The sequence below is a fragment of the Scatophagus argus genome, chromosome 20 (assembly GCF_020382885.2).
Source record: "Scatophagus argus isolate fScaArg1 chromosome 20, fScaArg1.pri, whole genome shotgun sequence".
Lineage (NCBI taxonomy): Eukaryota > Metazoa > Chordata > Actinopteri > Scatophagidae > Scatophagus > Scatophagus argus.
Window position 1 is genome coordinate 10,010,105 of NC_058512.1, and position 23,373 is coordinate 10,033,477.

Sequence of the window (23,373 nt, forward strand, 5' to 3'; positions counted from 1 at the left end):
TAGTAGGTGTGATTAAATGACAATCTTTTTGTTCATCGCTTGGGTTCTTCCTCATCATTTTCCATGTCACTGGTATTTCTTACTATTTTTTTTGTTGCTATTATCTTAACTTGTCATATTGCTTTGGCATTCTGCCCACCGCTGCTTCCTCCTGGCTCGCAGTTTGCAACAGAAGTTTAAGAAGTGCAAGTTTAAGAAGTTAAGAGCTCCTAGTGAAATACGGTTAAACTGCTGTGCGTCTGTGGTGTCTGAATAGATGCAGGAAAGCAGACAATCAGATGTTGAAAGGTCCAGAGGTGAAAAGGTAACCTCATTGAAACCATCAGCTTTATCATTAGTTTCAGTTGTGAGACATATGGAAAAATAGGTGTGGCTGCTCTGTCACTGAGAGTAAAAATGCTGTCAGGTGGAGGCCTCAGGCGCACACATCAAAGGCTTTTCTAAGAACGGTACTTATTTTGAAAAATGAACAACACCTAAAGAAATAGCAAAAAAAAAAAGCAAAGTACCACAAAAACACAAATATAAGGAGCAATCCACCACCAAACACACCCCACCCAAACAAAATCTGGTCTAATGACCCATGACACACTCTTGCAAAATGTGTTATATGCAAAGCCAAATTATCCACAGAAATATTTAGACTGCCAGTTAAATAAATAGCTGAGTTGAATATGTGCACAAATATTGAAGTACAAACACTACAGAACATATTTTCCTTTTAACCCTGTACTATTAAATTTTGTGGCCTGGACAATAAATTCATTCGACACTTTGGCAGATTAAATATTCAGTCAACCCTTTGATATTTACCAGTCGCTCACTGACCAGGAAACAAAAATTCAATAACTCTTGTGTTACTTGTGCGACCAGTGATAAAATCTGATAAAACTTGTTCATCCAAATGTAAATGGGTAATTAAAGAAAAGCGAAGAACCCGACAGCTTCAGGTTGGAGCTTGGCTTAATCACATGGCTCGACTTCATGTGATTACAAAGCAAAAATATATGAATTTGTGAGAAATGATGACAATCACGAGCGGTCTCTCACACTGACTAGAATTCTGAGGCTAAGACGAGGCCTACAGCAGTGAAAAAGATGCGGTTTTGTGTTCCTCAAACTGGCTTTGACTTAAGCAAGACACTAAAAATGAAAATAACACAGCTTTATATAACCCCTATAACAGTATAACCTTATGCTATACTGTAATACTAATGTATTGCTGTTTATTTGATGGCATGAGATTGGCTAAATATTTCTTCAGGTTTCAGTAAAGGTGCTGGCTGTTAAACCTGTTGAACAAAGACTTGCGATTTCCAAGAAAAAGTACTTGGGTTCTTGCAATGAAACTTTTCAACCGTTTGTGCCAGCTAATGTTCGATTGCGTGAGTGAGTTGAACTCAGACAGGACGTCTGCCAAATGAAGGAGCAATTTTCTCTGCCCTTTTACTGACAGTTCTTTCTTTTATCCACGGATGTTTCCTGCAGAACTGATTCTGTTCAGTACTATTTCATATTTGCTCACGGAGCCCTCACTGTTTCACATGGATGAACACTTAGGCTCCTTCACTTGTTCTCTAGCTTTTTACATGCATTCATAAAAAAGGGTTTGATTCAAATGACTGAAAACATCTCATCAGTAATAGAAAAAGCCCCACTTCCTGCATGTTGGAAACTCCTTTTGGTGTGTAATCTGACTGACGCCTGGACTTTATTGTCTCCAGTGCTAAGTTTACTGCTTCCTTATTTTGTTCATGGAATAGGTGAAGTCTGCATTGTCCAACTTTGTATACTAAGTTATTGTTATCAGAAATGGCATAAATGACTCATGCAGTGTCCAAAACAGCTCTGCTTCCTGGATCATCTGGAATTCACTAATTACCAACAGATCTATGAGACATTGTTGGAGCAGCCTGGTATCTGCCAATTTGAATCTGTTATTGCTTAAACAAGTTTTGTTCTTATGGCTGTGCAGAATAATTGGTTGATTGTAAAAGCACAGTTTCCCAACAGCACGCTCCTGTCAAATACAACCGACAGCTCACCCCTTTCTTGCTGAACCCTGTGGTTGGTTGACCAACAATGTTTCAGCCACTGCTGTTAATTTCTGCTTCTTTTTTTTCTTTCTTTTTTTTGTGTTCTGATGAACCGCATATATAGTGCAACTTTCCTGTTAATGTTGCAAACACAATGATTTGAACCCAGCACTCTGTTAAAAAGACAAACTGACGTCTCGCTGAAATTAATGAGTAATAAGTGGTTCAAAATATTCTTTCTCCTGCATGAAAGTGATGAAATGTATAATATGCAATCTGTTCCTCCACTTTTTAACTATGTCTATTGTGGCAAATGAAGCAATATTAAAATTTGTATACTTAAAATTTGTTTATGAATAATATTAAAGCAAAGAGGGATTTTTTGTGCAACTCCAAATCCATTTTTGAAATCTGTGGTTTTTTGTGTCTCACTTTAGTTTAAATGAAAGGCTGATCGAACATTCAAGTCTCTTCCCTTCTAATTCAGCACATTCAGTCAGAAGAGTCATAATTAAATGCTATGATCTGTCTTTCAATACACTATAGACAAAAGCATTCAGACAGACCTCTTTATTGAGCTAGTTGTCAGGGGTTGGGCTCAGTCACTTACTTCCAGTGAAGGGAAATATAAATGCTTCAGCATACCAAGACTTTTTGGACAATGCTATGTCTTTGTAGTAACAGTTTGGGGAAGGCCCCAAATTGGATGAGTTTGGTGTGGAAGAACTTGACTGGCCTGCGCAGAGCCCTGACCTCAACCCCACCAAACACCTTTGGGATGGACTGGAACGAAGATTGTGAGCCAGGCCTTTTGGTCCGACATCAGTGTCTGACCTCACAAATGTTGTGCTGCATGAATGGGCAAAAAATCCCATAGAAACACTCCAAAGTCTTATGTATGGAAAGCCTGCCCAGAAGAGTGGAAGCTGTAAAGCTGTCTATGCATTTAGAATATAATGTCAGGTCAGGTGTCCCAATGCTTTTGGCTATATAGTGTACTTTATGTTGTTTGTTTCTCACAGTTAGTATTTTTAATATTTGTTACTTTTTTTAAAAAAAAAAAATAGTTGTTGTTGTCTAAAAATAGTACATGGCCATATAGGTGATGTAATGTTTTCTCAAACATATTAATCATTATGTCAGTGACAGTCACTTATTTATTGTAAGTTGGGTTCTTCATGGTTCATTGGCCTTTTCTCAACCTTCCCTTGATTTGTTATCAGTGACAATTTTGCTTGACAACAATGAAAAAGCCTTGGTATATGCAGTAACCACAGGATTCCCCACCCAAACACACAGTTTCAAAGTAAACTTATGTCTGACCGTATATCTATCTTTCCTTTTCCTCATTGCACAACGATGTCTCACAAATACAACCTATTACTTATTTACCTACACTGCTCTGTGGTTAACAGCTTTGGTTGGTTAATAAAGCACTGAGTTGAACTAGTAACCTAAATTTGCTAAAAACAAAAAAGATAGAGAGATACACGATTTCTCATTTCATTTAGAGGCTGAACTCAGAGGAATAACTCTTACTTTTATGAAGTGTAAATTTCTTCCTCTTTTCACAATCGTTCTCAAGTTCATCAGTTTCTCTGTGGTAACACCGACGGCCTTCAGCCACAAAATGGCAACACCATTAACAAATCCTGTCATATTGCCGCTCAATCAAAAAAAAAAAAAAATATGCACAAAAATATCAAAAAGCTCAAAATGTCTTCCAACAAATCGGACTCAAAACATTTTATGCAGTGAGAAACAAATGGATCCGGTGAAGTCAAATAATACAATGAAAAGAATGATGTGCATGTGTGATATACACAAAGATCAGGTTTAAATAAAATGTAGACCCAATAATTTCCATCCCTTAAAAACACAGATATCAAAATTTGTAACAAGAAGTTTAATCATTCATTCAATCAATTCATAAAATGCACAAAAAAACAACCACCACAATAATCACAAGTATATTACACTGACTGCTGAAATGACCGATTTTATTAGCGTTACTGATAAAAACCTGTCATGCTACTTATAAATCAAATATAGTAAATAAGAATATCATTCCTATCAGTTAATCGGGAACAATAACTGATAAGAAAAGGATTTCCTTCAGCACAGAAAGAAGGAAGAAGGAAATGGTCTTTACTGTAGCTTCACCTGGACAACCCACAGGGCGAGGCCTGATATCCTCGCACAATATAAGGAGCAGCGAAGATGTTCGACACAGCATCACAACCTCCTGGTAACCAAGAGCATCTGAAACCTTCACAGCTATCTGCACAGACACAGGTAATGAGATTCTGTTTTCTTGTGCTTGGATATCTTTCATGTTACATGGTGCTTCAGAAGTATTTTTTTTGCACGCCATCTGACAAATACAGTGAATATAGTTTTTATATTGACTTTTGTGTGTTGTGTTTTAGAGATGCTTCTCTCTGTCCTTCTTGTGCTGGGCATCAGCCTGGTGCCTACTCACTCCAAACCAGCAGGTAGGCTGCAACCATCAGGCTGTGGACACACTTCTAATTTTATATCTGAATTTTTCTGTTTCCTCACTGGCACAGTTTAAGATAATTCTGATGAATTATATGATGGGTGTGTTGTTTCTTTGCAGGCGAATATCTGGGCAGTCCATTACTTAAAAGATGTTTTCAAGAGGCAAAAAATCTTGTAGATGATGCCTACACATTCTCCAGAGAAGAGTGAGTTGATCTTGTGGGTTATTTCAGATAATAATTATCTCTCAAATGAATTCAACATACACGTTCACTGAAAGGGTTTTTGCTTAGCATGCAAGCAATTTGGTACGGCAATTCTGTAGCTCGGTAATTGTAATAAAACGCTGCAGAAACCAAACCACAATTTGGAATTTATTGTTCAACTGTGTGACTTTTTCTCCACCAGGAGTCTGAGACGAGTCCGCAGGGAGGTGGTGAGCCCTCACGACGCCCTTCGTCTAATGAAGCAGCCTCGTGGTGACACACGCTCAGCTGTGAGATCTGCAGACTACATGGCGCAAACCCTCCGTCTGCTGCACGAGAGGGTGCATCGTGTGCACAAGCGCTCACTCAACGCAACAGGTCAGACATGCAGCACCCAAACAAAGATGTCACATACAGACACAAACACAGTGCCCACAGTGTTCTCTCAGTGTTTTTGTGACAGCATTTCCTGGTCATGTTTGGGTATAGTGGATCACTTCAGGGCTGGGACTACACATAGATGTGCATACACACTGTGAATCCATCAGATGTGTCTTTCCCATTTTTCAGATTTGCTCTCTGCAGAGGACTTGAGAAAGCTCTCTGAAATATCTGGGTGTGCAGGTCGAGTCCGCATTCCACAATGCCGCACCACGCAAAATCTGAACAAGTATCGCACAATCACCAGTCTCTGCAACAACCTGTAAGTAGCAGCTTTTTCTGTATTTTGACTCTTGTAACTCCATCTTTAACATAAAAACATAGATATTAGAACTTTTACATGCATTCTTATTAACATACCGTGACTTTGTGCTTTCCAAAATGACAGTGTCCTGCATATATGTTGTGGGACAGAAAAGCAGTTGTAGGGTTTCTTTCCAAAAGCAAGCTATGTCGAATTGATGGAAACAGGGTCTGTTGGATTGAGAGGTGCTTGCGTTCAGAGAAAATGATTATGAAATACATCTAGACATCTTAGGCCATACACCGCAGAAGATGTGTACACTTCGCTTTCTCAAGCAGTGTTTCCAAATCTGCACATCTCTTCCTTGCTTTTAGACAAAACCCTCGCCTCGGAGCCTCCAACACCCCTTTCACCCGCTGGCTACCATCCGAATATGAGGATGGTGTCTCTGAACCGAAAGGCTTCAGAAACCAAACAGTGAACAACTTCTGGCTCCCACTGGTACAGCCTTGAAATTCCACCCACTTCATTTTGATCAACATACATAAATGCTGATTTAAATTTAAAACTGCACAATTCTCCTTCACCTTCAGGTGCGACAGGTGTCGAACAACATCCTAAGCACAACCGATGCAGGTGTGGTTAACGACGGAGAATTCACTCACATGGTGACCTTGTTTGGCCAATGGAACGATCATGACCTCACCTTCACGCCGTTCTCCCCCAGCATCCGCTCATTCAGCAATGGGCTGAACTGTGACGAGAGCTGTGAGAGAACTGAGCCATGCATCCCCATCAGGGTCGGTCTGAAACTCAAGCCCAAACACTAAAATGCTGTATTCACTGATTCTCTCCATAACCTTTTGGCCTCTCTTTTCATACAAACAGATTCCTCCTGGCGACCCCCGCTTGCCCTCTCGCCCAGACAGCTGCATCCCAGCATTCAGATCTGCTCCTGTTTGCGGAACGGGAAACTCGGCCTATAATTTTGGTGGAGAACCCAACAAGAGAGAGCAGATCAATGCTTTGACAGCCTTCCTGGATCTCAGCCAAGTGTACGGCTCCGAGGATAAACTTGCCCAGTTTCTTCGTGACCTTGAAAACGATAATGGCCTGCTGCGTGTGAACACCGAGTTTAGAGACAATGGGCGTGAGCTGCTGCCCTTCCATCCTCTCCAGGTGAACATGTGTGCCACTCGCAGAAGAGTCACTAACGACACCAACGCCAGAGAGGTACCCTGTTTCATCGCAGGTTAGTCTTCTCATCAATATCATCATAAATGTTAAATACAAAAAGTATATTAACTAAGCCAAACAAAAGAGAAGCTGGCTAGAAGATATATAGCAAATCGAGTCTTCTTGTTATCTTGATGTGTATATTTCTTTCTTTTAGGTGATGTCCGCGTGGACGAGAACATCGCTCTGACATCCATTCACACTTTGTTCATGCGTGAGCATAACCGCCTGGCTCGTGAACTGAAGAGACTGAACCCACACTGGGACAGTGAGACCGTTTACCAAGAGACCCGCAAGATCATGGGTGCCTACACACAGGTAGCTAAACCTGAAAGTCAAAACAGGTCTCTAGTCTCCAAAGCATGAGTCATACACTCCACTCTCTTTTATTTAAAATAAATCTCTCTGTCTCTCTCAGGTGTTTGTGTTCAGGGACTATCTGCCACACATTGTGGGCACTGATGCGATGCGCAGACAGCTTGGTCGTTACCCTGGCTACAACCCCAACACTGACCCCAGCATCTCTAACGTCTTTGCGACAGCAGCTTACCGCTTTGCCCACTTGGCTATCCAGCCAGTCTTATCCCGTCTGGATGCAAACTACAGGGAGAACTCCCAGTTCCCCAGTGTCCCCCTGTTCAAGGCCTTCTTCACCCCCTGGAGAGTTGTCTTTGAGGGTAGGCTGTACATAACGGAGTGGCGCAACTTATTAGTCACTCTATCTTAATAGAGTGACCCTAATCACCCTAATTTTTATTTGAATGTTCAGGTGGCATCGACCCTCTGCTGCGTGGTTTGATCGGCCGTCCAGCTAAACTGAACACTCAGGATCACATGATGGTGGATGCTCTGAGGGAGAGGTTGTTCCAGTTTGTGCAGCATCTGGCTTTGGATCTGGGCTCTCTCAACATGGAGAGAGGACGTGACCACGGCTTGGCTGGTACATCCCTCTCTCTGATTTTCAGCTTTATAAATTTTCCTCCAGTTGTTTCATCTCTTTCTGAATTGCCCTCATTCACTAACTTGTTTCTTTCTCCTCTAGGCTACAATGCCTGGCGCAGGTTCTGTGGCCTCTCACAGCCCAGGAACCAGGCACAGCTTGCTCAGGTCCTGAACAACAGTGACCTGGCTCGCAGGCTGCTGCAGCTCTATGGCACCCCTGAAAACATTGACGTCTGGCTGGGAGGCGTGGCAGAGCCATTTGTCCGTGGTGGCCGCGTGGGGCCTCTGTTTTCCTGCCTCATTGCAACACAGTTCCAGAGGATCCGCCAGGGCGACAGGTCAGTATGCGTGGTGACATATAAAGATGGATGATCTGTGTCTTGCACTGGTGACATCATTTGGAGCTACTGTGTTTTTATTTGTACAGTAGCTGTTTTCACACAATAGATGCATTTTAGATACAGTCTCTGATGGTACAAATCTCTTTCCCTTGTCCTTTTTGCTTGAAACAATCAGGCTGTGGTATGAGAATCCGGGTGTCTTCACCCCAAGTCAGAGAGCCGCTCTGTCCACAGCCTCCCTGTCCAGGATCATCTGTGACAACACCGGTATCACATCTGTCCCCACTGATGCCTTCAGCATCCTCTCAAACAGGAACAGGCTCGTCCGCTGCTCCAGCATCAGGCGCTTGAACCTGTTACCCTGGAGGGAGAGACCCTGTTCAGGTAACTTAGGTGAAACATGGCTGGATTAAAGTTTATGACCTTGGGGGAGGGAGGACTCATCATTTTTCATTCTGAGTTTAACCTGGTGTTTTTTTTTTTTCTCTTCTCCAATGGCTTGTATGGAAATCGTTCTTCACATGGGGTGTTTGGTCTTGCAGGCCCAGGTTATAGCTGTTCTAAAGTAAGTGGAAAAGAAGTGGCTTTTATGTACTAACAAGTGGTAGTCACATTTTAATTGGACTGTTAAGCTATACGCCCTCCTAAAAAGTGCAGATTCAAATAATTTATCACCTGTTATTCTTTACTACATGTCATCTTGGTGAAGGCGTTCTTTACTACAAAAGAAGCCATTCAGGGTTAACTAAAACAAACACATTTAAAAATAACAATCAATAACAATCCTTACATTATGAGGGTAATTAAGTTAAACTAATACATCTTTTTCAAACACAAGAATCAGGAGGATCCCCTGGACCAAGAGGACCAAGAGGACCTAGGGGGTATCGAGGACAACGAGGTAGTATATTCACTTTCAGTCTTTAGTACAGTGTAAGTCCAAATAGCTTAAAAACAATTTTACCACACACACAGCAGTTTAACAAAAACATTATCATAACAATACTTTATTCTGAATGCATTATTTGAAAGGGTAACAAAGCAGGCTATACTCAACACAACAAATATATGAACACAAACAACAAAGTCTTAATTAGTATTGCTCAGCTAGGACGTGTATGCTAATTTATGTGGAAGCCAACAAAAATTAAATATCTTAAATACAAAAATACTTGGTAGTTTAAATATGGGTAAGGGTAACAGTGGAATAAAAAGTACAATATTTCTATATAAAATGTAGCAGAGTAGAAGTATAAAGTAGTAGAAAAAGGAGGGATATACTCAAGTATAGTACAAATATCTCAGAAGTATACAGTCAATGAGTAAATGTGCTAATAATTTCCATTTCTGGATAATTCATAAAAAATAAGGATTAGAGGCCTACAATGTGCTGTGAGTTTTCAAGGTATTCTGAAATAATCTATGCTTTTGTTTCTGTGCAGGTCCAGTAGGACCCCCTGGCCCAAGAGGCCCTCCAGGACTGCCAGCATTCAACTTGACTTCCTCTCAGCCGCAATCTGCCTTCTCTGTCCGCTTGGGCGAGTACAGCTCCTCCTCCGAGAAAATCATTCATTTCCAACAGGTCATCTACAACAAACAGAACCTTTACAGCACTAAGACTGGCCTGTTCACATGCGTCATCCCCGGTGTCTATCAGTTCAGCTTCCTCTGCTCGTCCCTCATCAGTGCCAGAAGTGTGGACCTGTGGCGTAACAAAGAGCTGGTGCTGCGCAGTGGCAGCGTGTATCAGGGAGGACGCCACTTGTCATCAGGGGACACTGTGCTGTGGCTGGAGGCGGGAGACAAAGTGTGGCTGGATGCCGCCGGCGGGACCACCGGCCTGAGCACTGAAAGCTTCTTCTCGGGACACCTGCTCTTCACTGTGTGACACCAAAGCTTCTTCTTCTTCTTTGCTCTGAACTGCCTTCATCTAACGCACCAGCAGTCCCTCTGCTTCAGGTGCTCTCTGCACTTTATGTTACATTAATCAGGTTAATAACAGTATATGTTATTGATAATTCATTTTTCACTGTTTGGGGCAATCAACCAGACTAGGGCACACCATACAACTATACACTTTATGCAGTTTTTTAAAAATATGAACGCATTTTTTTAGCAGCCTTTTACCATGAAATGTGAAAACAAACTGTTACAGTACGCAGTCTACTAGTTAATTCAGTCCGTGGTGCACTGTGATGGTGATATTTGCTCTTATTATGAATATTTTATGCATCGATGAAATTTAAGCATGCCTTGAAAATGTTGTGTGTCGTGCTCGTGCCTGTGAGGCTTGTTTTACTGTAACTTCCAAATCTGTTGTATTCAGAATTCAATCAATAAACTAAAAAAACACTGAGCCACAGCAAAATGATGTGTTCATGTGTTCTTATTTATGACACATAAAGAATTAATTCAGAATAATCTAAAAAGAAAAAAAAAATCCAGTTTAGCCCTGTGCTAACTTAAGGGGATAAAAACTATTTCATCATTTGGCTCTTTTAGACTTCCCAAAAGTTATCGGAACAAGTGGATAGTGAAGTGAGTCATTTTGTGTGGGCTGTGACATTGAAAAAGCTGCATCCACCATTTTACACCAGTTTCCTTTTTGGTGCCGTGATGTTGTGATTACACAGTTTGGCACACTTCCTGGGTGCTTTTTACAAATCAGAAGTTGTCTGAACTTTCAGTACTGCAATATTGGCTGAAAATTAACAATTCATTTTGTTATCAATGACACTGACTTTTAAATGTTGAGGGGGAAGGACTTACTCGTTGTGTATTTGTTAGAAGTTGTTTTTGTATTTGTTTGTACACAACAGCTTTTTTTGAAACAGTTTTGACCCAAGAGAGACTTTTGGTTCTCGTTTTAAATGTCATTACATACTCATATGTACACTCAGTGTACACTCATTCTTGTGAACCTGATATCTCAGGAACACCTTGAGGGAATTTTTTCAGATTTGGCACAAAAAAATGTTTAGATTTTGGTGTTGAAAAAAGTTGAAGTCGCTGTGACCTCAAAAAACACGTTTTAAGCCATAACTCAATAATTCATGCACAAATTATGACAAAATTTGACTCACATAAGTAATAGGATAAAAATGATAAACTGATGACATTTTCTGTCCAAAAGGTCAAAGGTCAATTTCATTGTGACATCTCTGCTAAAACACTTTTTAGCAGCACAATGGGGACCATCTTTCACATTTGGTCAGATGCTGAATTGGTGACACGAATCTGTGGTGTCCACCTTGAAGCTGTGTTGATTGTATAGATCTTCCGTGTCGCTGGGTTGAATATGTGCGTGAAGCATCCATGTTTCAGAATTTGTATCTTCTTCGCGGTAACATCCATATTTGAAGCACTGTAGTCCACTACAAGCTCATTGGTGCTGATGATACCGAGCTTCAGGTGACGACGCTCTCTCCAACCGCACTGCAGTTTTCTGCTTTTTTTTTTGACTGAAGTGAGGCCTTGGTCTAAGCCCTTATATGTTTTTGTTCTTGATCCACTGTTGGAGCATCAGTGCCAAAGTGGGAGACAGATTGTGGCAGATTTAGTTTTCTCCTTTCCTCCTGCCCACTAACTTGTCAAAGAAGCCAGATTCCTTGATGCTCTGTTGCCCTAATTACTGGACTACATGTAAGATGGTAACCGCACTCAGATATGCGTATCTGACCTGGGGCCTCACAGTACACCACAGTGGGTGGCCCTCTCTCCAAATTCCTGGACTCCACTCCTTGGTGCAGCTGCTGTTTTGTTTCTATGTGTTTTGTCTCTGCCTGTTTTCATCCTTGTTGTTTGTTGCCGTACCGCAACTGGTGAAGCTTTGTGGCTCAGCCCAGCTTAGAAGGAACTGAAGATGTCCTTTAGGGTATTGTTTTGCATAGTTTTGTTTTAATGTTTACATCACTAGTCTATATGGAAAAACAAAATGATTATAATGTACTGAATGCCTCCTGTAGATGGAGCCATTGTTCTTTTTAAAACAAAATGAATTATTCACAAGTAGGCCTCGAAAGCACTGCATCTATTCCAATCAAAGTCACACTTTTCATTTCATATGAAGTAGGCTAGCAAGCAGGTTGTCAAAACAAGTTGTGAGCTACATCGAATGCTCTACCTCAGTTTCACAGTTTTATTGTATTCACTATTTTAATCGTGTCACGGTCATTAAAGTTCAGAGAAGGCTGGAACCAACCCACCATGAGCTGAGTATGGAAGTAGGATAGACAAACTAACACACTAACATTTATGCTTGTGGTTCACTTACTGTATATTTTCCAGCCCACCTGGGCTACATGTGTTCACACTGTTAAAGGCGTCCAGAGGAAACGGAGGTGAAATAAACATGCAAATGCAGGATGGCTCAGGGGTGAGTTTTGAAGTCAAAACTCTCTTGCAATGACACTAGTAATCACTGAGTTTGTGTCTTTAAAGCAAATGTTTGACATTTTAGGAAATTGCAGAGAGCTAGATGAGATGGTAGATACCACTCTCATTTCTGTCAGGTTAGCTTAGCTTAGCATTAAGTCTGGAAAGAACAAGTCTAGTTCTTTGCACTGATAACATAACCTGCCTCTGTAGCAAGCACATCTCAGGCTTGCTACTGAACAAAAACCTCAAAAACCTCAGCCAAGAAATAGTCTGAGTAAGGAGATGAAATGTTAATTAGTTAGCATTATAGATGCTGTTAGGTGGATTTTTAAAATGACAGAGTCAAGTTGGTTGTTTCCCCTCACTGCAAGTCTTTTTGCTAAGCTAAGCTAACTGGCTGCTGGCTACAGATCCATGTTTAATGTACACATATGAAACCGATCTCCTCATTTAACTCTGTCAGAAAGTGAATAAGCATGAATAAGCAAGATGACAAACTGATCTGATTTAGTTTGTCATTAAGTTCACAGCTTGTTTCCTGTGTGAGCAAAGAAATCAACTACGGCAGGTTTAAATTTGACTAAAAATCAGATAACTTCACATGGTAATTTTTTAAAACTGCAGTTTTGAGGCTTCAACCAAACAAAGTTGATTTATAGTGTGATTTTTGTTATCCAGGCAGCTTGTTCTGTTATTATCTTGGCAAATACAGAGACATATGAAGCACTGTTAAAAATAATTAATACAACATCACAGTTCATAGAGGAGCAAATAAATCACTTTATCACTGGATTAACTGGAATTTCTCCCTGCACCTCTGGGGTTGTGGGATGAGAGGAGATACTGGGAGTGAAAATAAAAAGAACATCTGCCTGAATCATCGCACAATGTAAAGTTTTCTGGGTTGTGTCTTGATAAAGTGCTCCTCCTCCTACTGGTTGCCGAGTCTGTAGTGCATGTGCAGAGTGCCACGTAGTCCTCCGACTCTGTGTGTGTGTGTGTGCGTGTGCGAGTGTGTGTGTGGTGCAAGCTCTAACTTGGTGCTCCAAGAGTAATGGAAACCCAGTATTTATGAAAGAGGAGAAAATATTTGAATTGTCTGCTTCTGTCATAGAGCTGAGCTGAGTCTGACCTTATTTGAATAGGCAGAGTTTTGCAAATGGGTGGAGGGAAAATCTACTACTAGAAGGAAACAAAAGAGTGTAAAGAGCTGTAAAAGAGATTAACAGAAGCAGAGATGTTATGGGATAGAATGTGTGTGGTTTAAGAAGTAGGATGTGATCGAAGAGTCTTGGTAATAGATTAGAAGAAACAGACCGTGCCATGGACGTTTTGAGAGATGTGTGTGGTCCTGTTTGACCGTGATGAGATCACAATGAGGACATGAAAGTGAATAAATGGGTAAAAAATGAATATTTACTTCTTTTCAAGCTGAGGTTGACATTTTTTCAGCAATCCTTTCGAAGAAACGAAGCCACCAAACCTGAAGTAATGTTGATTTTATGTCAAAGGTGTGATGGATTACATGCTCATAAAAGCATATTTAACATTTATCTCTGCCTTAAATCTAGACACTGGCTGCTGTAAATGCTTAAACGTAGGCTTCATACCCCAAGCAAAGTGCCAAAAGTCTGCCAAATGTTGACTCAGTGATGGCGCTGAATAATTGGTGTTGGTTTTACGGTAAATTTAGCATCATGAAAAGATGGAGATCTTTTTTTTCTCCCCTCTTTACTAAATGATGACGCTCATGCAGGAGGACCTGTCTCTACTTTATTTCCTTTCCTCCTTCTTCTGCAACTCAGACGTAGGTTTATTCCAATTCTTTTAGCTCAGTCTAGTGCCCAAAAATCAGGAATGGGGGTGAATTCCAGCAACGTGGACAAAAGAAGTTGGCTAATTCCTTGCAGATGTGTCTCTGAACTGTGTGAGGGAATGTTGTGCTGCCCGTGCTGGAGCAGAAAAAGGACTCTGCACTGGAGAAAGTTCAGTAAATTACGAGTGAAAAACATCAGTGACCCAGTACAGCTGGATATGACTGTCTGCTTTTAGAAGGAAGAGAAAAGAGGCAGCCCAGGAACACATAGCTTTCACTCTCTGGAGGAACTGTTGGTATGCAGAATCACAGGCGTGCATGTTAGTCATCCTCAAAGCAAAAACAGAATCATGAATTGTTTTTTTTAAAAAAGGGCATTACTGCTGTTTTATACTGGAGACAAATCCTTCCACAGTTGAATGGATGTAACTGCTAGAGGACATCTTTGAGGACACAACAGGAAAAACTTGCTGTGATTCATTTTGGAAAGATTTTTGTGTGCGTCAAAAATCTCTCATTCACTTCTTTTTGCTTTTTAAGCCTCATATAGTAATTATCCCCAGTTTCACAAATGCATCTGCTAGTTTAACTGAATGATGGACCAGCTGGCATCCTCATCCTGTTTCTATATCAGACATCTATGTCTTGAACAACTCATACAGGTCTGCAGGGAGGATTCATTTTCAGCAGCTTGTATAACTCCACTTGGCACTGGTTTGCCCTGACACAAGCTGAAATGTAACCTCACGTGACTGTGAGATGATGTGTGCCCTGTTACCCAAGAACAATTCAACTGCTTTAACTGTAATTTACAGCATGATTTAACTAGTGTATACTCTACCATTAAACAGAACCCATTCTCAGACTATTATGTATTTTTAGTCAGATCTTGGTCCTTGATTTCTTTGTCAGCTTTTGTTTGGGTGGGACAGGGTGGAATCGTAAAGGTTCTTGTTGATTCATACCCTCACCATCACACTGTGTTTTACAGCTTGTGAAAACTTGGTTTCATTTTAAGATTTTCTCAGTAACAAAGAAATATGCAACCACCAAACTTTCACTTAGTGGACGACCTGTTTCACTGAACACTGAATGCAAACACAATTTTGTTTGAAACTGAAATGACCTGTTTCATCTGAGTGTGGTGGGGTGATAATGGCCTGGCGAAACAAGGAAGCAGCCCCAAAATCAGACCTGTACATTTCAAACCCAAGTGAGGAGCAATGAAAAAAAAAACAACTCAGCAGGTGATTATGTGAGATTACACAAATTGTTCTCACTGGACAGCATCACTCATATCACAAAGGTTAACTGAGGAAATATGTTACGCAGGCCTTTAAATAAACTAGTTCATGAGACGTGCTGTCCACCCACGTCCAAAGGAGAAGTGGATAAAGCTGTTCCAAGCAGCTTTGCAGAGGAAGGAGGGAGAATAGAGACGGGGCCTCCTGAAAAGTTGGAGCAAAGCCTGTCATAATAAAAATGCAGTCATTGCTCAAATGAGGATAACAGCACACACTTTAAAGGCAATTATGGTGTTTCACTCCTTTGTATGTGTGAAAAATGTCAGGAGTAGTTGTATGAAGAAGTAAAAGAAAGTTTGAGAGAGAAGTTAAAATCCAGCCTACTTCCTCATCTCGACGCAGTCGGTCAGTGTGCGAAGCGAGTGTGATTGTCAGATTGTTGTTTTCAGAAAGTCACAGAAATGGTCAGATGCTGTTCAGCCACGTTACAAGCACTTCAGCTGAAGCGTATCGAAACATGTTTATTCCCTTTCTGGTGTAGAGAAGATTGTTACAATCTCGCTGTTAAATATGAAGCTACAGCCAGCAGACTTGAAAGATAGAAACAGATTTCTTGGCTCTTGGCTTGCATCTTGTTTGTTGAATCTGTACAAAATTTAAAGTATAAAATCAACAGTTTGTGGTATTATTACATTAGACAGAGCCAGCTGTTTCTCAATTTCCAGAGAATGGTGTCAATGTTCTTGTCTAACTCTCTGCCAGAAAGCAAGTGAGTGGATTTGACAAAATGTCAAACTTTCGCTTTAAACCACAGAGAAGCAGGTTTGTGACCAGAGTAGAAATGACAGGATGAATTTGAGCAGCTAAAGTGAGAAACCACCTCTAGACCCTGCCTCATTAAAACCACTGAGGCCCCTCTGAGGAAGACCTTCAACCCTCAGCAGGTCCAGATTCTCTGCTCAGTTCAGACTGTCATTATACAAGAAACTTTCCAGGAGCACATGTGGGTAAATGTGTGGGAGTGAATGGGACGTTCCACAAAAAAAAAAAAAAAGAAAGCTTTGCTCTCAACTTACTACTTACTTACCCACTACTCTGGATAAATAAAGGTTTATGCCTACTTAAAAAACAACAACAAATTACTCTACATTTCATAATTTTTCACAAGTTTCTAATCAATGCCAGAGCCACTTGACTCCGTCCAGTGTCTCCGCAGGTGCCACCAGTGACTACTTTTTGAGTAAGTGTGATGCTAGACACTACTTCATTCTCAGACACCAGAAACCCCCAAAATCTGGAGAAATAAGATTAGAATGTAGAGTTTGTCAACTTATTCTAAGACAAGACCATAATCTCCCACTTCCTAAACGTCTCCCAAGGGTAAGAAAATGACGTGCAGTATTAATTGCAGTCATCTGCCCCCTAGTGTGAGGATATGGGACACTGTTATTGATCTGTTACTAAATCATAAGGGGGACGGTTATTTCATTTTTGTCTTGCATCCACTATTCTGCATCTGTCACATATTATTGCACAACAGAAGAAGCCTTTGGTGCTTCAGCTAATTTTCCTTTTCTCTTTAGCTCCATTTTGAATCAAGACCCAAAACCTGTAATGCATATTATTTTCTGTTTGGTTTTATAAGGACTACTCATAATTGGTTAAAGGCCTATATATTGCGAAACAATACATTTTTCACATATAATTCTTTTTTTTGTTTGTTTCTAAGCCAATAGCTCTCATAAAACTCTGTGCTCTGAAACACTGTAAAACCCTTCTGACCATTTGCTGTGGTTTAACAGCAGCTACCCAGGGGTCAATTATGTAGATGCTAGAAAGAATTTCCTGGTTTGCTGGACACAATAAAATGAAGGCCTTGGATTAAAATATTCCAAGCTATGCATTATACCTCTGCTGTTAACAGCAGGGCAGTGATTTGACTGGGTTGCAGCAAGTGACTTAGATTTATCAGGAGAGGAGCGTGGGGGTCATCAGTCTGCCAAGGCATGCAGTAACGCTGATATCAAGTATCACCACAGCCTAATTTGGTTTTTGGCTCAGAATAGCTTAATTATGACCTTATAGAAAATTACTATGAGATGCATGTGATGAGGTTTTCATGTTGTCAGCAAAGCTCCAGTACAGACAGGACTGAGGCGCGGCTGGGGTGGAGGGGGGTTTGTGGGAGATGGTTTCCTCGGGGCCATCAAAGAGTCATGTTTAGGTTTCTGAAATCCTCCTATGAGAAAGTGTAGTGTAAAGACTTCTGGCAGAGTGTCTTGCAATTTGGTTGGGAGTTCATCCAACAGTCAGGGAAAAAAACTATTTATCATGAAATTTTGTTGATCTGGCAAAGAAAGAAAAAAAATAAGACAATATAGAGTAGTTTCTAGGGAACTGGTTATTATCCACATGCTATGTCTATATAAGATGGATCTCACAAGAATGTTTGCATCTGTTTTCGATACAATTGTCGTGATTCAAAATATGCATCAGTTTGTGATGAAGAAAATAACTTTTCTTGCTTATTGCGAACACACATTAGCCATATTTGAAATAGCCAGACTCAGCAGTTATCAAACACACTTGGCTGGGCAGGATCAGACATCACGTATCCATCCAGTGGTTATATGAGCAGCAGAACCAGACTTGTGTAACAGATTCAGAAACTCCAAATACTGAACTCCTCCTCCTCATCATCATCATCGTCTCACTGGACGCATCTGCAGGCTGCAGGAGCAGAGCGATATGAGTTTACACGGATGCATTCAAACTTAGATTTTGTCCTCTGCTCATTGAATATCCTTCAAACAGATATGAGGGACATTTAAGATAAAGACAAGCGACAATCCCGGCTCATTTGAAATATTCATCTTGTCACAAAAAAAAAAAATCTCTTTTGAATTCATAATGGGATTACGCATATTTGGCACGCCACTTTACGCATATGCGTGCGCCTATTTCTTTGTTTTCATCCTGCAAGCTGCCCAGTCTCAGAGGGACCCGGGGACACAACAAAGAAGTAACCAAAGAGCGGCTCTCCGGCAGACGCTACAGTGGTCGCACAACGGCAAGGTTTTTAGCATTTTAAGCCAAGGCTCGGAGTATCAACCACCGAGGCGAAGGGGCGCGCCTCAGGAACAAGTGCAGGCGCGACCTGTCACCATCATCCGTGATGCAGACGTGAGACATACAGACACCTCAAACCCGCCGGTGGCCCAGCAGCAGCCTCCCAGGCCAGCATCCAATCCGCGCAGCTCCGTTGGCCTCCCTCCTCCGCTCCAAAGGCTCGTGAGAGGGCACGAGCACCGCCAGCATCACCATGACCGCCCGGGAGAGCGCACGGGGACGCAGAGGAGCAGCCCAGCCAATGAGACCCACGAAAAACCCTTCGTCAGTCCGCCTTTGCCCAGGAGAGAAGACATGATGGTCGGTGATGATCCCTACGACCCATACAAGTCCATTGATGGTGATAATCCATATTACAATTATTATGACGTTTACGAGAGACCGAGGCCCAGGGCGAGACCCGGATATGGCACAAGGAATCATCAGTACGGTGAGAGTGGAGACATTAAACAATATTAAAGTCATTAGTACGATGGATATGGTTCACGTATTAGTGCCTAGGATGCTAAAATGCTGTCAGTGGACCAATTAATCATTTAGTGAGTCCTGCTTGTTTGTATTTGCCATCTCTTGGTTGATGATTGATTTATGCGCTGACATACCTGGCTGTTATCACTGTTATAATGTTGTTGTGTTGTGTTAGGTCTCCCTGATCTCGTACCTGACCCATACTACATTCAAGCCTCTGCTTATGCCCAGAGAGTCCCAATGTACAACCTGAGATGTGCAGCTGAGGAAAACTGTTTGTCAAGGTAGACTGCTGTCAGAATTTACCCACATGAAGTAAAAAAAAAAATAAAATAAAAGGGTTTGCAGCCAAGCCTGGGTGTGATTCAGAGAGCTTTGAGCCATAGCAACCACCTAAAGTGTTTGTGGGTGAGGGCTGCCCAGTGGAATCATGATGTAAAATTAACCGAGTCCTGCCACTGATGGTGAAGAGGGGTGGAATGGTGGATTTCTGTAAAGTTTAATCATAGTTTGTCTGAGGAGAGAAAGCCTGAATGGTAAACACATTATCGAAAACTCACCCAAACAACCACATGCCTTCAAACTATTTTCCACCCACCATTTACACATAGGCACTCAGACACTGAAACTGTGCTCCCCTCAGAGGAGGGGATATAGCAGGAAAAACAATCTCGGTGATGTAATTATCTCCATCTGTGATTTTTTTTTTTTTTTTTTTTTTACTTTGGTTTGTGCCTGCAGCTCAGCCTATAGGTCCGGCATTCGAGACTATGACACCCGCATGCTGCTGAGGTTTCCTCAGAGAGTCAAGAACCAGGGGACAGCTGACTTCCTCCCCAACAGGCCACGTTACTCTTGGGAGTGGCACAGCTGTCACCAGTGAGTATAATGTCATGTCAGCGCTGTCCACCTCACCATCACAAGCGTCTCTCTGACTTGTGGCTGTTCCCCTGCATCATTTGTTCTCTCTGGCCAAAATGCTGGCACCAATTAGAGTCATTTGCACAGAGAGTCACGCATGAATACATATCTGGGCTACTCTGCTCTGAAAGTGGTGTGGGAAGTTTTGAAGAGACATGTCTGGAGACTCAAAGAGTTGAAGCACGGCGTCTGGACTTGTGAAGATTGACTTGAAGACGTTTCACTGCTAACCCAAGCAGCTTCATCAGTTCTGATCAGAACAACCTTCACAAGTCCAGTCGCGTCGCTTCAACTCTTTGAGTGAATATGACCTGGATGACTGAGAATCTCCACAGATATGTCTGGAGACATGTCAGGCTTAAAGCAAAAAAAATCATTGTTTTATTCACATGTGTTTGGGAATGTCAACATTTCTTTGGACATTGCAACTCAAAAGATAGATCCGTGTTGTTGTTTTGTTTATCAAACGTAAAAAACGTATCAAACGTAAGCAATCAATTGTTTCCGAGGTATATTACTGTCCCTACACTATTTGTCTTTTCCAGTGTGCAGTTGTGGCACCCCCTGTTGAACCACAGTTGTTTTACTTTTGGCTGTTGTGTAGTTCTTGTTAGCTGCTTTATTGTTTTATAGAGATTTTGATATCAGGATTGACATCTCAACATGTTTTGTTGTTATATCCACAGGCTTTTAAAGATGTAATTTTCTATTTTACTATCTTAGCATGAAAATTGCAAAACCCACTTTGATCACTCAAAAGATGACAGAGCTCCATTTGACCTTTGAATTTAGGTAATTTACAACTGTGAAGACAGATGCTGTAAAGTGAGCTTGTGTGAAAGGGATAATGTGCCAAAAAAAAGGAAAAAATGCTATTTTTTTTTCTTTACTGAGCAGATGGAAAAGTTCCCAGTTTTCCCCGATTCTACAGAAACGACCTCACTCCATAGTTATGTATTGAAACAACCTGTCCACTGTACTAGTCCCCCAAGATGGAGCATATTTGGCAAGAATCTCATAAACTGTACATGCAGACTGTATAGATTTTTTTTTTTCACTGTTTTGAATGTCAGCTTATGTTAAAATCCAGACTGTTGCTGTCCCACTAAACCAACTCTGTGTTTAAGATAATGGAGTGAAATCGTGTTGTTGAACGCTGCTGCTGCTGCTGCTGCTGACCCACAGGCACTTCCACAGCATGGATGAGTTCAGCCATTACGAGCTGTTGGACGCCAGCACCCACCATTCGGTGGCCGAGGGTCACAAGGCCAGTTTCTGCCTGGAGGACACTTCCTGTGACTATGGCTACTACAGGCGATTCGCCTGCACCGCACATACCCAGGTCTCAATGATACCTGCTGAAGAGATATATAAAAAACTTTAAAAAGCTGTTTGATATTAACCACAGATCACATGACTATTTGTATGTGACAGGGGTTCTTGTACAGCAGGAAAGCAGCATTTTTACATCAGTGTGTTTGTTTTGAAAGAGACCACAATGACCAAAATGACAAGATGCTAATCTATAAAAACACATACTACATGTTCATATTCATGTCGCCTTTTATAGTAGTAATCATCTCCAAAAGCTGTAGCATCTAGTAGGTGGAAAAATAGACCATTTTTCACTTAGGGCCTACTTGCTTTGTTACTAATAACATTAACAAAGGCTCTGTTCTGTTCAAGGCGTGACAGTTAGACAGCAGGAAGGATACCAGGACCACGAAACTGAAGCAGCTAAATGGAATTCAGTGTCACTCATTTTATTATTTACACCTGTGCCTTTCCTATCGTGACATGTCAAAATATCCTCTGTGGAAAAAGAGCCGTTAAAACTGTTGCAAAATGAAAGTCCACCTCAAGAAGTTTAGGTAGAAAGGCAACTGAAAGCTGCAGTGATCCAGTGTTGCACATTCAAACCGCAAATGATTTTGTTTCACTTGGGTGCACAAGAGTTAAGAGTTATAATTGTTCTTATTTTAATTACATGATAATCTAATAAAGCATTGATGTCTTTGTTAAATTTACAGTTTATAAATATAAAAGAGCCTTAATAAGAAGGTTTTTTTGTTTATATAATGTTTTATATGGATGCTGTCCAACGTGCAGGGCCTGAGTCCGGGATGTTATGATACCTACAATGCAGACATTGACTGCCAGTGGATTGACATCACAGATGTGAAACCTGGAAACTATATCCTCAAGGTTCGTTAGAAATACCAGATGAGGCCTCCTGAGACACTAAACCCCTTTAAACGAGTTGTGTAGAAGCACACTGCATTCTTGAACACTTTGGTAGAGTCTTTGCTGTTGAATTGTTTCATTTTTTTCATGTGTATGTTTTGTTGTCCTCATCAGGTCAGTGTAAATCCACAGTATCAGGTCCCAGAGAGTGACTTCAGCAACAACATTGTGCGCTGTGATGTTCGCTACACTGGCAACTACGCCTACGTGTCAGGTTGTCACATGTCGACGTAAGTATCATGCCTCATGTGACAAACGTTTCTTTGATATTCCTCGCGTCTCTCGTTAATCGTTTTGGTGTTTTTGTTCTTTTCTTTCCTGTTTTTCAGGTATTAAGAAATGACAGCATGTTCATTCGCAGCATGTTCTGAAAATGACAATGAAGAGGACTGCATACGAAAGCTTTTAAAACATGAAGAAATAAATCTAAAATAGTTTTAAATTGTTTATAATTTAAAATAATCCCTTTTTTTTGGAAAAAGTAGTATCAATCTGACAACATAGCGCCAGATAATGTTCAATTCTTCTTTGCTTAGTGGGAAAGCAGTTTATTTTCTCCTTACTGATAAATATATTCATATCTCTTCTCCTCTCGTGAGATATTTTTCGTTTCTTACTTCTATGTTAGCGTATGCTTGTATTTTACTTTTTGTTGTTGTTAATTGTTAAAAAATAAAATCCATGAAATTCCTAAGCTCGAATAGCAAAATACAAACATAAAAAAGCTTTTCCTCATTGTTAAGTCAATATCAGTTATATCAAAATTTTAAAATGAACCAGCTCTTTAAAGGAAAATGTATTTGTTATATATTTATAAACAAAAGAAGAAACTCTTTACTAAAGCTTTAATAAAACTCTGTGATAATGTATCACTTTTTAAGTGACCTCACTTCTGTCTTGCCTTTTCTTCTTACTGTGTTCTGTCCTATTGTCATCTCCACATACACACACTGAATCACAAACAAATTTTGATAAATAGTAAATAAAATGTCAGAAAATAGTGAAAAAAGCACACACACACACGTTCCCAGAGTCCAAGAAGAGGAAATCTGCATATGGCCGTAAGTAAATGCTCACGTTGAGAAACTGGAACCTGCTGCTTCAGCCAACAGGAGCTCACTGATTAAATTTGGTAAAAATGTTGAGCTTGCTTAATTAAATTAACTGAGTTTTGATCACCTGTGGGCAGCAGAAACTTCCACATCCAGCACATATGTGGTAACATT

The 23,373-nt window shown here is 40.8% G+C and overlaps 2 protein-coding genes across 3 annotated transcripts; both read left to right on the top strand.

Annotated features, from left to right (window-relative positions):
• Positions 1 to 4,220: 4,220 nt before the first annotated feature.
• On the top strand, positions 4,221 to 10,316 carry mpx (myeloid-specific peroxidase). 2 transcript variants are annotated; one of them, XM_046375788.1, is made up of 16 exons: positions 4,222 to 4,331; positions 4,466 to 4,531; positions 4,657 to 4,744; positions 4,947 to 5,122; positions 5,315 to 5,447; positions 5,804 to 5,930; positions 6,023 to 6,229; positions 6,318 to 6,681; positions 6,823 to 6,983; positions 7,084 to 7,342; positions 7,435 to 7,605; positions 7,708 to 7,945; positions 8,124 to 8,332; positions 8,491 to 8,513; positions 8,787 to 8,849; positions 9,391 to 9,671. In XM_046375788.1, exons 2-16 carry the CDS (start codon positions 4,468 to 4,470, stop codon positions 9,397 to 9,399), a joined length of 2,292 nt encoding a protein of 763 aa, XP_046231744.1. In that variant the 5' UTR covers positions 4,222 to 4,331; positions 4,466 to 4,467; the 3' UTR covers positions 9,400 to 9,671. The 2 variants fall into 2 exon arrangements, with proteins under 2 accessions (XP_046231743.1, XP_046231744.1); XM_046375787.1 differs by lacking the exon at positions 8,491 to 8,513 and having other exon boundaries at positions 4,221 to 4,331; positions 9,391 to 10,316.
• Positions 10,317 to 18,044: 7,728 nt separating this feature from the next.
• loxa (lysyl oxidase a) lies at positions 18,045 to 23,030 on the top strand. Its single transcript, XM_046375938.1, has 7 exons — positions 18,045 to 18,944; positions 19,158 to 19,266; positions 19,724 to 19,861; positions 21,089 to 21,245; positions 22,013 to 22,108; positions 22,262 to 22,377; positions 22,477 to 23,030. The coding sequence occupies exons 1-7, from the start codon at positions 18,296 to 18,298 to the stop codon at positions 22,481 to 22,483; spliced, it is 1,272 nt and encodes a 423-aa protein (XP_046231894.1). The 5' UTR covers positions 18,045 to 18,295; the 3' UTR covers positions 22,484 to 23,030.
• The last annotated feature ends 343 nt before the right edge of the window (positions 23,031 to 23,373 follow it).

Coding starts and splice junctions, on each gene's coding strand:
- mpx (XM_046375787.1), top strand. CDS start 4,468: ATGCTTCTCTCTGTCCTTCTTGTGCTGGGCATCAGCCTGGTGCCTACT. Junction 5,931..6,022: donor ACAACTTCTGGCTCCCACTG/GTACAGCCTTGA, acceptor CTTCACCTTCAG/GTGCGACAGGTGTCGAACAA. Junction 6,682..6,822: donor GGTACCCTGTTTCATCGCAG/GTTAGTCTTCTC, acceptor TCTTTCTTTTAG/GTGATGTCCGCGTGGACGAG.
- loxa (XM_046375938.1), top strand. CDS start 18,296: ATGGGATTACGCATATTTGGCACGCCACTTTACGCATATGCGTGCGCC. Junction 19,862..21,088: donor GAGTGGCACAGCTGTCACCA/GTGAGTATAATG, acceptor GCTGACCCACAG/GCACTTCCACAGCATGGATG. Junction 22,109..22,261: donor CTGGAAACTATATCCTCAAG/GTTCGTTAGAAA, acceptor TGTCCTCATCAG/GTCAGTGTAAATCCACAGTA.